Genomic DNA, 16,420 nt, shown 5'->3' with positions numbered 1-16,420 from the left:
TATGGTATCCTGTCACTGTAATACCTTCCATGTCTTTTCAGAAATTCTTAGATCGTGAGAGAACAAATTTGCGTTATCATAAGAGTGTTTCTCTTCACAAATCGTGCAGCTTTTGGCTTGATCTGAACTTTGATTGCTGGCGTTGCAAGAGTGATTCTTGACATTTAATGAGTAATTCTCAAATCTGGAACAGCAGAGTTTTGAAAATAGATAATAACTGTGTTCACTGAAGCACAAGCACTGAAATGAAAAGGAGCATAATGTAATCATATATAGGGATATTTTCTGCTGTCAGGTATAGCAACGTTTGTGTAAATGCAACATTTTGGGGGGTTTCTTTTTACTGTAAATTGGGCCTGAAATGTTTGGCAATGGCAAAAGAAATGATAGCAGAGTTAGAGACAAAGTACATCGGTGCTAAAGTTCATTCATGACTTTGGAAACAGCAGTTGAGAAACTTCACTACAAGGTGAATTTAAAAACTGCTCCGGAGCTTTTCATGATATTGCATGATCTTTATCAGCACGTAGAGAACTGCCCACATGCATGAGAAGTCCTGAACGCGCTCAGAAAAGTCAAAATTTGAACCTCTATAATTCTTTGACACCTGGGCAATCTCCGTCTGCTCTTGAGAAATGTTTGTAAGCTTCAGAATGGCTACTTAATGGACCATGCGTGAGATTGTTTTCTCAAATCCTTCCAGGGTTTTCTTTTGCACATATAAAAGAGAAAAATGCAAAACATTTGCATTCTTGATTTATAATGAAAATTCAGTGAAAACTATAGATGAAAAGCTATAAAGTGAGCTACTCTGATATATCACTTTTGTGACAAAAAACTAACTTCTTTCTTTTGCAAGATGGTATCCGTTTGAATTTTTTCAGAAATAAAGAAAAACAAATGTTCTACATGATGTTTACAAAAGTTGCTAATCAATCATGTCGTATTGGTAGTGTAGCTACAATGATTTGTAAGACTCTACATGGCTCTGGGTAATTTACACAATATAAATTTATAGAAAGAAAAATCTATTATTCATTAACTCCAGACCTATTCAATAATCTATGTGCTCTTGTACATCAATAGTGTATATTTATTGAGATACCAAGACATGCAAAGTGCTCCTTCTCATGTCAGTGGAATAATAGCTTGGAATCTGATTCACACATCCAACAGTTCACCATTGCCAGATAATATTTCAGCATTACTGCAGATCAATTATTTAAATAAATTAAAGGGTTGAAGAGTTAATTTAGTTTTACATTTTGGTGGTGAAATATGAGAAGACATGAGATATTATCCATAGTAGTGTTATCATCATCCCCGCAATATAAAGATTTTCTCCTTTTCTTTGATTCAGCCATTTCCAGTTGATGACAAATGTACATGTGCTCAGTAGGAAGCCGGTCATTGTTCGTGCTTCACCCAATGCATGGAATAAAGGCCGTGTTTTATTCCACTAATAAACACATTGCAAGTATATATTACAACATATTCCATACATTGCAGGAAAGAAACAATATCATGCAAAGAAAAAAAAGAAAAAGATACATTTCTTGGTCACACAAAGCAACATAATTCACAACATTATACCCTTTTAACACTAACATGAATATAAAATACAACCAAGGAATGAGTTATCAAGGACATTTAAAGAGCTTTGACTCAAGTAAGATTTTGTGCAACACAGAAAATACAGAATTGATCTTGGACAAATTACACTGTCAATAACACGTCAACAACATGCTGCGCAGGTACATTCAATACATAGAACTGTATGCTATAACAATTATTTAAAAGGCCTTTATGGTCGATAACGTTCATAACATTCATGTATGTAATGACACAAAATCACAGTCTTTTATATTGCACAAATAACACTACAAATAACAATTTAGAGCAGTTTCCAGTGAATAAGCAATGATTAGCAGCAGAGGACTGGATGGCAAAACACTCCCAAGATGTAATAAACATGTAAACAAAACAAAAGTTACATTACAGACAGATTATGATCTATTTCATTATCTTTAAACATATGCACACATTTTTTGTTTCTGTGGTTTCTTTGACATGGGATATAATACAGGACATCTTAAGATCTACCCAGTAAAACCCAGTGTTAAGTGTGCACCGTTGTGTGTGTCTGCCCCAGAGTGTGACTGCCTTTCAACCTGTGAATCAGTTTATATTTAAACCCACTGTTACTGAAGAATGTAGCCAAAATATGGGTGCAAGACATTTTGAGTGAATTTATGGCAACTTTTAACCAATTTGTCATCATTTCGACCTGCATTTATTTCCTTAAGCCTCATAGAAAAATCAGATCTGCAGTGTATGAGACATTCTGTGTGATGTACAGCGTCACCCCCAGCCAGTCACATGCTGCATGTATCACTCTGCAGCATTTTGTCAAAGGCTGATCTGTGATGCGGGATGAGCAAACAAAAGCAGAGCTTCAACACACCATCGATTACATCAGGGCAACAAAAGCAAACTGATTAATCTGACGAAAGAACACTAGATTTTTGTATGGATCTTCATCAAAGCAATATCATTGAAATGGCTGTCATCTCTTGAAAAAGACTAAGCTCAATGCTGAATCAAATCAAATCAAATCAAATTTATTTGTATAGCCCAATATCACAAATTATACATTTGTCTCAGTGTGCTTTACAGACTGTACAGGATACGACACCCTCTGTCCTTAGACCCTCACATCGCACAAGGAAAAACTTCCTAAAAGAAACCCCATAATTAAAGGGGGAAAAATGGAAGAAACCTCAGGGAGAGCAACTGCGGAGGGATCCCTCTCCCAGGACGGACAGACATGCAATAGATGTAGTGTGTACAGGATAAACAACATAGTACAAATACAACATTTAACAGAAATGATGTTGTGTTGAAAAAGCGAAAGTTTGGATGAATCCAGGAAAATGTCAAAAAGGCTTCCCGGTGTCCAGCAGGACAGCAGCATAACTAGGGGCTGATCCAAGGCAAACCTGAGCCAGCCTTAACTATAAGCTTTATCAAAAAGGAAAGTATTTAGCCTACTCTTAAATGTGGAGAGGGTGTCTGCCTCCTGAACACAAACTGGAAGTTGGTTCCACTGGAGAGGAGCTTGATAGCTGAAGGCTCTGGCTCCCATTGTACTCTTAGAGACTTTAGGAACTACAAGTAACCTTGCAGTCTGGGAGCGCAATGCTCTAGTTGGTTTATAAGGTACTATGAGATCTTTAAGATATGCTGGAGCCTGAGCATTAATTGCTTTGTAAGTCAGGAGAAGGATTTTGAATTCTATTCTGTATTTTACCGGGAGCCAGTGCAGTGCAGCTAATACAGGAGTAATATGATCCCGTTTCCTTGTTCTTGTCAATACACGTGCCGCTGCATTTTGGGAGACTCTGAAGAGTCTTAAGCGACTTTTTGGGACAACCTGATAACAATGAGTTGCAGTAATCCAGCCTTGAAGTAACAAATGCATGGACTAGTTTTTCGGCATCATTTTGAGACAGGATGTGTCTTATTTTTGCAATGTTACGTAGATGAAAGAAGGAAGTCCTTGAGATTTGTTTTATGTGGGAGTTAAACGACAGATCTTGATCAAAGATGACTCAAGTTAATGCCATCCAGAGCTTCTATGTCATTAGAAAATGCGTTTCGGAGGCGTTTAGGGCCAAGTATAATAACTTCAGTTTTGTCTGTGTTTAACATCAAAAAGTTGCTAGACATCCAAGTTTTTATGTCCTTAAGGCATGCTTGAAGTTTAGCCAATGGATTGGTTTCGTCTGGTTTAATTGATAGATATAATTGGGTATCGTCCGCATAACAATGAAAGTTTATAGAGTGGTTCCTTATAATATTGCCCAAAGAAAGCATATATAAGGTGAATAGAATCGGTCCAAGTACAGAACCCTGCGGGACTCCAAGACTGACAGCAGAGATTATTTTCCTTGAAATTTATAAAGCAATTAGATCTTGCTTACTAAGAGGATTGGCCTTGAGCAACTTTTCACGCTGTTGTTGTCGTTTACCTCCTCTATGTCTGTATTGTGGCTACTTGATGCAATCTGCCTGTGAGACGACAGGCGAGTCATGTGTACAAGACAAGTATTGTTTTCCAATTTGGTCCGTCTGGTTGAAGTTGGACAACATCTCTTAAGACCCTGGTGAAGATGAATGGTAAACAGACCATAAGTGATGGGGTCCAGGCAGGCGTTGAAAAGGCCAAAGATAAACAGCATATGAGTCAGTGAATGAGAGACCATTTCCTCCATTTTATCAGGAAATAACCAATACCACAGGCCTAACAGATAGTACGGGGTCCAGCAGACGATGAATGATGTTACAATGACGATGCTCATCTTAAGAGTCCTCATCCGAGCCTTAGGGATGTTGTTGTGGGAGCGACGGAGATGGATATCTCTTGACAGCACTTGAGGAAAAGAAGAGGAGAAAACACCATATTTGTCACGCACAACTCCTTGGGTCTCAGAAAACATATTTTAAAAGCAGATTATGAAGAAAATGTGACACTTACAGTTATTTCGCGCCATGCGGCTGGATATCTCAATGAAGATTCGTGTGTAACAGAAGATCATGATGACCAAAGGAAGGAGGAAGAGGCACACAAAGGTGAACATGTTGTACATCGTCTCCTGCCAGTGCTGGACAAAGCTGCCGTGGGTGGTGCACTGCGTAAAGTTCTCCGGGACTGTGATGGTCACATTATGAAATATGAACATCTGCAGGAAAACACAAAAAGAGTTTTGCGTTATAGGATACGATAAAGAGGAGGCTTGCAGAGAAGCTTAAAGCATGGAACCAACCATGACAACACGGCAACACCATCTTATTTTCTGTTCCAAGTGCATCTTGGATGATTCAGTAAAAGTGAGGTCTCCTAATAATTCTTATAAAGAGCTGCACAATCATGGTTATTGTTTTTCCCATAATATCCGGCCTGAGTCTTTTAAGGACACACTTACTCACTTTCAACAATAACTTAGCGATTCTATCAGTCATTTCCGTGATTAACACATGTAATTGTTTATTTGTCGTCTTTTCAATCACTCACATTCAATGACGGCCAGAAGTTATTATAGATGTGTAATGAGTACAATTAGAGTGGCAGTAATCAGGTGTTCTGTTCTTTAAAAGTCATAATTATCTTGTCACATTATAGGGCAGTAGAGACTCAGACTGTGCACCATCAATAATTGCTTAGTGCTGAGTAAAAACTTAGAGGAGGTCCACCTTAAAGGTCAGCAAACCTAAAATTAGCCTGAGTCCTTGTCGCTCATTTCGGGCCTAAACCGTTTCACTAAAATCTGCAGGTAGCAACTAAACACAAAGGAACTTGGCTTAGGTCTTGAGGAGTTGTATTTACCAACAAATTAACTGTACATACACTGCAGCTGCTGCAATAATATTACTGTTGACTTCATACTCAGCATCACACACACACACACACCAATCTCTCTCTCTTAACCGCAGTAACTAGCATTACCAACGCATCGAGGTTATTCCTTAAACGAGTTCCCTGCTTGAATAACACACTTTAGTTAAAAAATACCTGTTTGAAATCTGCGTTGCCCGGCAAGGAGTCTATTCAGGCCCGAGCTTTGCAATACGCTGGCGGAAACCCTGGAATGGGAGTCCAAGAATGTCTGAAACTAAAATCTAGTGTCCGACCCCACTCAACATGTCCCAGGCATCAACTTCCTAAGCAAACAGTGGTCAACCCTCAACAGATTCAGGCCTGGCCATCGCCCCGGCTTGGCAACTCTCCATAGGTGGGGTAGCAGCCCAAGGCTAAATAAATTAAAAACATTAGCCAAAACACCAAATGGTCTATGTAGTCAAATAGAGGATTGGTGATTTGTTTGCCGGCTCCTCCTGTCTACATGACGAAGTGTCCTTGAGCAAGACATTAACCACTTTGAATGTTATTAATAGCCAGGTCAGCGCCTTGCATGGCTGCTACACTGCCATCAATTTGTGTACTTGGGGGAATACAATACATAGTAAATGCAGTCCAAATGCAGTCCATAATTCTGCAGTGCTGTAATTCTGTCCTTAGCTGAATCCCAAATAGGTAATAAATATTCAATAAAACAAGTCCAATCATAAAAATCAGAAGAACAGACTCTCAGTAGCTCAAGATGCTGGACGTAGTTCGACAGTAAATTGAATAATTTTTTGTTTGTAACTCTTACAATTAAAGGAAAAAGCAAGATGTTATTGGGTTTTAGTGAGTTTTCTGTCCAGTGGGAAAGGGGCTTAAGATCAGGACCTTCTTATTGCCTAAAGATGTAGAAATAAGTCATCCATGCTCTACTATCCCCAAGACTTGATTATTGCAACTCCCTGCTGGGTATCAAATTCCTTAGAAGATTTTTCTCTTTGTGTTTAAACCCCAGCATGGTCTCGCCTTGAGCTATATTACAGAACTTCTATTCTCATACAGCGAGGCCCCTCAGATCTACAGATCAAGGGCTGCTAACCATCCCAAAGTCTTGTCAAAAGATGTTTGCTGATGGAGCGTTTTCAGTAGCTGCACCTAGACTCTGGAATATCATCCCTGAAAATACAACAGCCACTTTTACTCCTGTGGATACAACTTTAATGATTCTTGACAAGATTTGCATTATATATCGAAATGCATGAAAGTTTGTGTGCCTGTGTATGTGTGTGCATTTATGCATTTAATTATATACTTATGTCTTGTGATAATCTTTTTGCTTATTACTGTTTGTTGTAAAACTGGTTTGTTTTTAATGTGCTGTATAAATACATTTGACCTTGACCAAAAATAGGCCACAAACTTTATGAGCAATAGATAGCATGCTATAATCTCAAGGGAGAGTAAAACCTCAAGGCTAAAACTTTGCTAGATTGTGAGAATACCTAGCAGCCTTTGAGCTTAGAAAATAGAAAAAGCAACAGGATAGCTCCTTGCTTTTCTTTTTATAAAGACATTTGGTGCAGTTTGTTTGATGCCATCGGATATTAAAGTGAAGATTAATGCACTACGAAGGCTCAGCTGCACAACAGCTGAGCATCTCTCAGTCAGGAGCAGTACATGTGCCGAGCATGGATAAGTTAGCTTTATTAGCAAGACTCCCCTGTCTTTCCTCCAATATACTGTGTGCATCAGTATAGTTTATATGGATCTTTGGTGAACGTAATATTCTCCCTTTTTCAGAATAAACCTTGTTTCGTGTGGAGATTTAAATTAATTTTTATATAAAGTCAGTCAGTAAGCAGAAGAATAAAATAAAATACATACAGACCTAGATTGTGAGGGAAACGTTTCTGACTAAGGATTTGATTTTGAACGCTGTAAACAACCTCCTTTTTTTACCTCTCCAGCCCCACTGTCACTCACTGTCAATCAAAATCATGATGCTTGGACAAGCTATGTTCAGACTCACAGAACTCTGTTTTCTTTTCTTTTTTTTGTTAAAACTAAAAATACTAAATATATCATGCTAAATCTGGCTAAATGTGTATAAACTGATACACAAAACATCTCGGACATTTCCATTTGATGGAGCAGTGTAACAAAATAAACATGCCATGGAGTCTTGGGTTTAAATATTTAATTCAGGGCAAATATCAAATACTGTAGCTTCAATGATAATGTTGGAACAAGCTAATACAGACTACGTTATATGACACCGTCAGGCAGGAATGTGTAATAAGACAAAAAAAATTGAACCTTAAAAGCTGCAAAAAGTGGACATAAAATAGGAAAAGCATACAGTAATGTAAGTTGTAATAAGTTGTTTTTTATGTACATACTCGCATCATATATGTACGACGCATGTACCGAGAGCTCAACATGAATGATGTTGCGGCAATTTGTATCTGGCACTTCAGAGCTACAGTACATCTCACATGCTACAGCAGGGTCGGATGTAGTTAGTGAATACAAAGAATATGTATCCCAATAAGAAAAATAAGAGCGAGTTATCTCTCTGCTTACAGCTTTTAGAGTAATTTATTATAGCAGTGTTTTACCCTACAGGGATTTCTCCATGGTGACAGTCCAGGAATGACATAGACACAGATATGTGACTACAATAAGAATGTGACTGGGTAGAAACCAGTTGGCTCATCATGTATGTATACATAAAATATGAACAAATTAATAATGTGGAATCATAGGAGTCCACAATAATATTAAGAATATTGCATAATATGTGCTAAAAATGTTAATATGAAGAATTTTAAGAATTGTTACATCTCACACGGGGACTGACAGCCTTTGGATGAACATAAGTCAAAGCTGACGGTCAAACATCACGGATGTATTTCACACACGGCATACAAATTCAAATCGCATTAGCAGCTGTCATCCAGGAATCCTGAGAAACAGGCGTCATGTTCAGACATAAAATTAGATGAGTTACATTTCTTGATGTTTCCAAACACTGTGTGTGTGTGTGTGTGTGTGTGTGTGTGTGTGTGTGTGTGTGTGTGTGTGTGTGTGTGTGTGTGTGTGTGTGTGTGTGTGTGTGTGTGTGTGTGTGTGTGCGTGACTAAATTGTAATTATCTACCAAACCCTCCAATCTTCTTCACACTTGGTGTGTGTGTAGTGTGCAGTGCATGAGGTTATTTGAATCAAAACCCGGTCCGCCCAGAATTTGGTTAGGGCATGCCCAATAGACCCGCATCAAAATCGATACAACAGCACGGCCACTTCCGCTAACGGCCACTATGGGACGTCTCTGTATGTTTAAATTCACCTGTCCGTGCCACAGGTGACTGGAGCGGCCGTGCAGCACCGTGCAGCACCGTGCAACAGCGAGAGGAAAGCCAGAGAGATACACAAATCTATTTTATATTGTAATTTAACCAGTGGCACAGTCTGAGCTGGTGTCGGTATCAGCAAAATGACATTCCTAAAACAAGGAAATGACAGTGTTGCTCTAATTACTGACCAAATGTACCGATAACATTACATTCACCATCTTTTTCTGAATATGTCCAAACATCTCCTGTAATACGGCTAACACATAATTGCAGAACATTTGTTTTGAACTACAATTTATTTTTTCTGGGGGACGACCCCAGACAACCCCGTCTGTATCTTTAAAAGTTTGCTCCCCCATTTTAAAACTTAAGAAGGCGCCTCATGGTGAGGAGCATAGATCTTTCTCAATTATCTGATAAAAAAAAAAGAAAAATCTCCTGTTTAACAAATCCGGCTTTTAAGTAAATGTAAGTTTGACTTGACTATTTTTAGGATTATAGCTTTATTAATTGTGTAAATGGAGATTTGATCTTATGAGCTTCCACGGTAATGACATGTACAGTATGTGGTGAGATATCCATTATTTCCAATATTCAGTTAAGTGATCCAGCAGCCTCCGTATTACACCTGATGGTGAATAAATGTCAGCTGTACAAACCTGGGATTGATTCAAGACGTCTTGGTGTCGTACATCTCTTCTGGTCCTCATCAAAGCCCTAAAATAATTGATAATTGTAAGGGGTTGTGTTGCTGAGGGCTGTTGCTACTGGTTACTGTTGAGGAGAGGACACATGAGAGGACCAGAACCTCCAGTTTTGAAGACACTGCACTTGTGCTTATACCCCTATAGTATGAGGCAAGATTTTACAACTCTTAATATATATATATATATATATATATATATATATATATATATATATATATATATATATATATATATATATATATTATAGTTTGTGTCACAGACCTTTAAGTAATATTTGCTTTCGTTAACCATAAGCATGACCCTCGCCTAACCCAACAAAGTGATATAGCTTGCTAAATGTAATAGCCAAATGTTGTCTCTCTTTCAACACTGTTCTGGTAACAATCAACTGAAGAAAATATCTCATTCTTTAGCTGCTTATCAAATAAATTAATAAATGATAAATACATTAACATTTAATGTAATCATCATTTAGTCAACAATGCAAATTATTAAAAAAATGCAAGTAGAAAACACAAAATGTTATGTGTAGAAGTTTTTGCATCCATCAAAAGCTCCAGGTTGGATTGTTGTCTGAGAGTCTCAGGACTCAAACACTGCAGCAATGCTTGTGAATGCAAGGTCTTTGTTCCCTTTTGATTTTCAAAGGTTCAAAAACAAACATCAAAAAGGATATTCAAGGAATCCTTTGCAGAAGCCTCTCAGCAGAGAGGGATTTCTCAAAGGTCAGTGCATGTACAAGAAGAGTGTTGTATCAAGAAATGTTGGCTCTTATTACAAAACTCATCAGCCAATCACATCGTGAGGCTGGAAACGACTGTGGTGTATTTTTACTTTTGTTAATCAGACGTGCAGTTAGTGAAGCAGATTTTGTGACACCGTTGATTACACTGAGCACTATTTGGAAAAATAGGTTGCAGGTACAACGTGAATAAAGAGAACATTTTGTTTACCCTATAATTATTATTTGCAGCCACCATCTCTGCGGCCTCCACTGACAAAAGGCTTTAGAGCCATTGAGACTGAGCCGTGTATTCTTCCATGAATCTTTACAATAAAAATGGAATCCTTCAAATGTTTCAATTGTCTTTCCTGTCACCTCCCCCAGGCTACTCGGTTTTACACTCTCAGGAGCTAAATCCAGACTGTGTCAGATGAAGCTTCAAAAAAGTTTAAAATCAGGCCACATCACATGTGGGCAGGCTGAAGTGTGAAGTCGCCAACATTACTTGTTACTGTTACACAGTGGCCCCTGGAAATAATGTTTACGCATGCCAAACATTGTGAGTCAGCAAACAGTGGCAAAGGCCGCAATTCTAATCTGACTCTGAGTCAACACCACAAAGCTGTGGGAAAAGTACAACAAGTGATGCCTGCAATGTATAATTAGTCTTATTTGGAAATTCAAGAAAAAACTTTTAAAAATAAATCTGGATTTGTCCGTTTGTTCTGACTTATTGTTGCAAATAAATTGAGAGATGTGTCAGACCACTCATTAAAAAGAGGCCCCCAGAGTTTCAAAATGCCTGAGCCTTATATTTGCATTTCAATAAAAGGGTGCAGGAATGCACTGAATAAGAATTAGAATAACAACACATTCAAAAATGTATAAATAAAACTAAAGTTTCAAGGGCATCTTGTTCCCACTTTTGGGCAGACTATCTCCTTATTTCCTATTCGTGAATTGATTTGACTGGATTAGATGGATTGATAACTGGCACTCAGTTGGACTTTCCGATTTACTTTTCATGTCAACAGTTTGTGAGTCATCTCTTTCTATTTCTTATTTTATAAAATGGTGGAGAATATTTTCGTACACCAGTGGGTATGAAAAATACTGTCTGCGCCATACAAGGGGATGGATCACTTCAGGATCATCTGTTTGACACACTGAATAAGTGTAGCCAGCTGTTAATCAAATTGCTTAGAGTGCATCATCGTGTACAGTATGAGTGATATGACGTCAGGTGTGTTCTTTCATGATATCCTCATATTATAAGACATTAATGCTCCAAACTATAGTACTATTATATAATTAGTTTCAGTTACACCAGGATGAGGTTAATATCTTGCATTGCTTCCAAATGGTCTGTAGCCATGAACACATTGACCCAATACAATCCCACCCCCTAAGAAATGTTTGACTAGATGCCAAAAAAAAAGTGTCACATTTTAGGATTTTTTAATTTAACTGTTCAGTTATACTTCTTGTAAATGTTATCTCTCTATATGGTCTTATGAGTATTATCCTCTTTTCACTTTCTGGCTGAGAGTTAGATGAGAGGATTGACACCCCTCTCATAAGGACAAACTGTTGCTATAATTTTTTGCCAAATTGTCCAAGAAGTTCTCCAAATTCATCCACAAAATGTATCATTTGTAACCACCATGCAGGCAGACAAATGTTTTCTGATCTGACACAACAAGACAACATCATTTATCTGCGCCTCCAAAACCATTACAAATCCCTATTGAGAAATAAATCTGTTTCATGTTTGACAACGCTATTTAAGGTTTTGTTAGTTGCAGGCACTAAAGCTACTTGGTTAAGTTTAGGGGTGGAAATCATGGTTAGGGGAGCTTCTTTGTCAAACATTGACTTTTGGAACAGTGGTCTCCTGTGTTAAAGTCTGACATTTTGTTGACCCATTCATCCAGTCTGACCTACTCATAGTCATAATTCTTGTGGGAGCCAGATGTCTGCGTCACATCAACAAATGTGATACTACCATTTTTCTTGGAAGGAGAGTCTCACATTCAAGGACATTGAATCTCTTCAAAACCCACTAAATGTAATTTACCTTTAATTGTACAATTTAGACTCATCTTCAAATTATTAGATCACCAAATTGCCAGAAGTTTCTTTTAATAACTGAGTCTATAAGTTTAGTAGACGGATCTTGAATTACTTTGTATGCTGCAGTCGCATTTCCATTAAATATTAAGGTGACCTTACACCTGATGAGATAGCATTACAGTTCAGTTCATTTATAGCCTACTTGATAAGCATTCCTGATATTTGCAAATCTTGTGAAAGCCTTGCAGGTCAGTGATCCCTTGACATCGTGCTACACCTGAATACAACATTTTGGTTCAAGCGAACCCCTGCCTCATTTGTGTTTAGCAGTTAAAACTAATTCAAGGACTGTTGTGAATTTCTCATTCAATGTTAAGCAACCAGTGACCGGGACCTTGTGATTGTATGTGCTGGCGCAAATCATATCAATATTAATGTTAAAGGTGTAATAGGATGCATTCAAAGTTGGCCCTTCCGGCACAACGAGCTAGAGAGTGAATGATGAGAGGGAGCGGCGTTGGCGTGTAGAACAAAGCAATGAATCAGAGGAATACATTGGTTTTTCTGATGATGGCGGTTACATTCTGAAGCAAAACAGCTCACACCTCCGCACAACCCTGCGGGAAGGTGTATGAATAAAAGAGAAAATACAAGCAGAGGGCAGGGTCTATGCAGATACAGACACCACCACACACTTCTAGTGGGTCATAAGTAATGATTGAAAGGGATTTTTTAATCGAGTCTATACATTGTTTTCTTTGGGAAAATGCTGCATAATATACCTTTAACTATTGTGAAGCTTTAACAATAAAACTTAATGTAATAAGCACAGTAGGTGAAGGCGAAGTTAACCTTTTTAGGTGTTTTGCTGTACAAAGTAGATGAATAGCAAAGTAGACATTTAGATGTTTTAATTATGTCTTCCACAAATTGTATTGCAACCAGCAATACATATTGAGTGAGGCAGCTGATTTTTCATGTTACATAAGATTTTTGTTTTTACCTTGATTACCTGAATCATGTTTCCTGTAAACTTAACCACTTACAGTATATAATTAACTCTCGCCTCTGTTTCCAGCTAAACTAAACAATGTGAATTCACTAGAGGAAAGCACACTGTCAGTATTTATATAAGCTTTTTGAACAAATTTCATTAAATAAATAAAAAGCAAATAAAAAGCCAACATGCAGTGTTGTGTTAGCTTAGCCGTCATGTGTCAAGAAGCCTCACATGAGTTTATAGTGTGCAGAGAGCAGGGACGTGCGCCTCCCCCGTCATCATGAAAAGTAAAAAAACAAATAAATATAAATGTGTATTTGTCCACTGGTCTGTGCTATAACTGCATTTTCTATATCCAATTCTTTTGATCATTTTTATGGTCAAAATCGCTGAATTTGCGTATTCTCTGCTCAGATACAGGAGAGATGCGAGCTGAGGCAGCGAAGAGTTGAGCCTCCCCTTGGATTGCGCAATCCCTTGCAAACTAGGTTGAGCGCATGCATTTGGCGCGTGCCTGTTGCTATCTCTCTGTATGTCGTCAATATAATGTTTACAGACACTTTTATTATGCGTCCTGACTTTCCATAGTCCAGTTAATGTATGTAATGTAGGTGTGTAACATATTTAGTCTTGCTGATGTGACATAAAGCCACAGTGAAAAAACACCAGGTGAGGCAGACAGTACTCTGCCGCACCGAAGAGGGCGCACGTGAGCCCAATACATGTACCTCTGAGCCGCTATAAATGTAACGTTCTTTTTTGGCCAAATATGTACTTTACCTGTGTGTGTATAAAGAATGCTGATATGAGATATGAAAAACAACCAGTAGTCAATGTTCATCCTGCCAGGAAAATGGTTAATAAGCTACTCAGTTGGGTTCATATATTTGTAAATCTGACTCTGAAAGAGTTAGTTAGTTAGTTAGTGCCTCCCCAACCATGAACCTCACCGCACGTCACTGGTAGAGATGGGTTTTTTCTGTGTGTTTTCTGTGTGTTTTCTGTGTGTTTTCTATGTTTCTCCTACCTGAGGGAGCGAGAGGATTACACTCATCGTCCAGGCCACAGTCAACATGATTTTGCTTTTCCTTTTGGCCTCACTGATGCCCAGAGGATTGAGAATGGCTGAATGTCTATCCAAGCTAATGACCACAGTTACAAAAGCGCAGGAGTACATCGCCACCAGTTTCATGAACATCAGCAGCCTGCAGGCGATATCTCCCGCCTGCCACTGCACCGTAATATTCCACACCGCATCCACAGGCATCACGATGAAAGTCACCAGCAGGTCCGCCACGGTCAGGTTCATTATGAGGATCTTGACGTGCGACTTGCGCTTGCCTCCGTTGAAGGCTGCCCACAGCACAATCAAATTGCACACAGCTGACACTGCGCACAGAGTGAAGGTAATGATGACTCTGACTTTGGCTGCGGTGGAGAAAGTGGGAAGCTGTAGCGCGTCTTCCTCCGCGCTCTTATTGCAGGCTGACATGGGTCCCAGGCAGCTGTCATTCACAGTTTGATCCGTCAGCTGGTGGAACATAATGAATACCAGAGTCTGACTGACGAGTAGCACGATAAGAAAAGCGATAATCCCGATTACTGCAACACGATGTCTTTCTTCTCCATCTGCATCTCCAACTGGTACTGCAATAAAAATAAAAATAAACTGAGAAAAGAAAGCAATTATTGGTCCAACTTTTTGTGGTGGTGTTTTAAACATTCCATAAGGTACAGGTGTTTTGCAGGTTTGCAGGTCACATTGTTATGCATCGTTAAAACAATTCTGTCACATGCAGTTTTTTAACGCACAAGAATAACCAGAAACCACGTTATTTAGCTTCTATGATATTGAAAAGCATGCAAAGTGATCACACAAACAGCGACAGTCCTGGCACTAACCCTCAATGAATAACCTTGATTTAGCATGTAACCTTGATTCAGTCCTCACGATCGTGTACCTGGAGCTCCTTTAATTAGCTTCTATTGTATATTGTGTTTGTATGTAAATGTGTTTTAATGTGTACTATCTCGATGTGGTATGATGTGTATTAATTGCAGAATTTGCCAATGCAAACCAAAAAAGAATATCTGCCTTTTGTACGCAAAAAGTAGACAATAAATAATTTCCTATTCTATTCTAAAGACTAGGAAAGGAACGGAGGTATCAGAAAAATATATACATACTATACAGCACAGGTGAGGAAAAAAAACTATCTAGTTTTACTGATGTGCAGGTATTTTCTGAACTTCTAACCCACCTCTTTCATTTTTTTCACGGTTCCACAGTCTTCACTCCCTCTAAATAAAGATAAGCCTACTTGCCTCGTTATTGTCCCGAAGGAAGAAAAAAGAAGAAGGGAAGAATTCTGAATTACACCAATTTTAGAGGCGGAGAAAAATTATAAACCTTACCTGCAATTAGGTGAGGAGCTGACAGTGAGCTCTGAGGGGGATTTCACTGAGCGGGTTTTTACTGCAGTCACTGCAGCTGTTGCTTCAATCCGCTGTGGTATGATTCGTCTATGTTAACGAAGAGGACAGTGCAGTAGCCCCCCCCCCTTGACCAGCGTACACCCTTGGGGAAGAATAATTGTATTTTTACAATAATTTTTTGTTTTTTTAAGTATGTGTTTGAGGATTAATTATTATGTTGTGGTTCAAGTATAACACAGTGTAATTTAATGGATAGGCTAAACATTTTAGTATCCTGACATGACTGCCTGCCTGTCTTCTCCTCAGCTAAAAGTTTAGATCAGCTGCCCAACAACAAAAACTGGCCATAGAAATGATGCCGCAGAAAATAACATAAATACAAATAGACTCTATAAATGTATTCATGTTATCTGCTCCTCCACGCACATTTGTGCAGAATTCCCTTTCGGAGCTCACTCAGGTTATTTTCTCGACTGCGCCGGTATTGGTGACTCGCCGTGCGCTGTACATGTTGGGGCAATGCAGATGTAGCAATACTCGAAGATTGGTGCCACGAATTATTGCGTCTCGCGCGGTCCGCTGCCCGCCTGTTCAGAACAAGTTGACACCTCAGCGCACTAGAGTTCCATCATCAGTGAAACCATACCAATATAAACTTTCTGAAATCACTTAAACCCCTTTGATTGCAGTATTGCATCAATGCCAGCGAGGCAGAAAGACAG

The 16,420-nt window shown here is 38.7% G+C and overlaps 1 protein-coding gene across 1 annotated transcript; it reads right to left on the bottom strand.

Annotated features, from left to right (window-relative positions):
• Positions 1–3,968: 3,968 nt before the first annotated feature.
• On the bottom strand, positions 3,969–14,805 carry gnrhr4 (gonadotropin releasing hormone receptor 4). The gene is made up of 3 exons (XM_029433874.1): positions 14,290–14,805; positions 4,538–4,742; positions 3,969–4,432 (listed from the first exon to the last, which is right to left on the bottom strand). Exons 1-3 carry the CDS (start codon positions 14,803–14,805, stop codon positions 3,969–3,971), a joined length of 1,185 nt encoding a protein of 394 aa, XP_029289734.1.
• Positions 14,806–16,420: the final 1,615 nt, after the last annotated feature.

This window comes from Cottoperca gobio, chromosome 6 (genome assembly GCF_900634415.1).
Source record: "Cottoperca gobio chromosome 6, fCotGob3.1, whole genome shotgun sequence".
Lineage (NCBI taxonomy): Eukaryota > Metazoa > Chordata > Actinopteri > Perciformes > Bovichtidae > Cottoperca > Cottoperca gobio.
The sequence above is the reverse complement of the archived record's forward strand: the minus strand, read 5'-3'. Positions and strand labels throughout refer to the sequence as shown.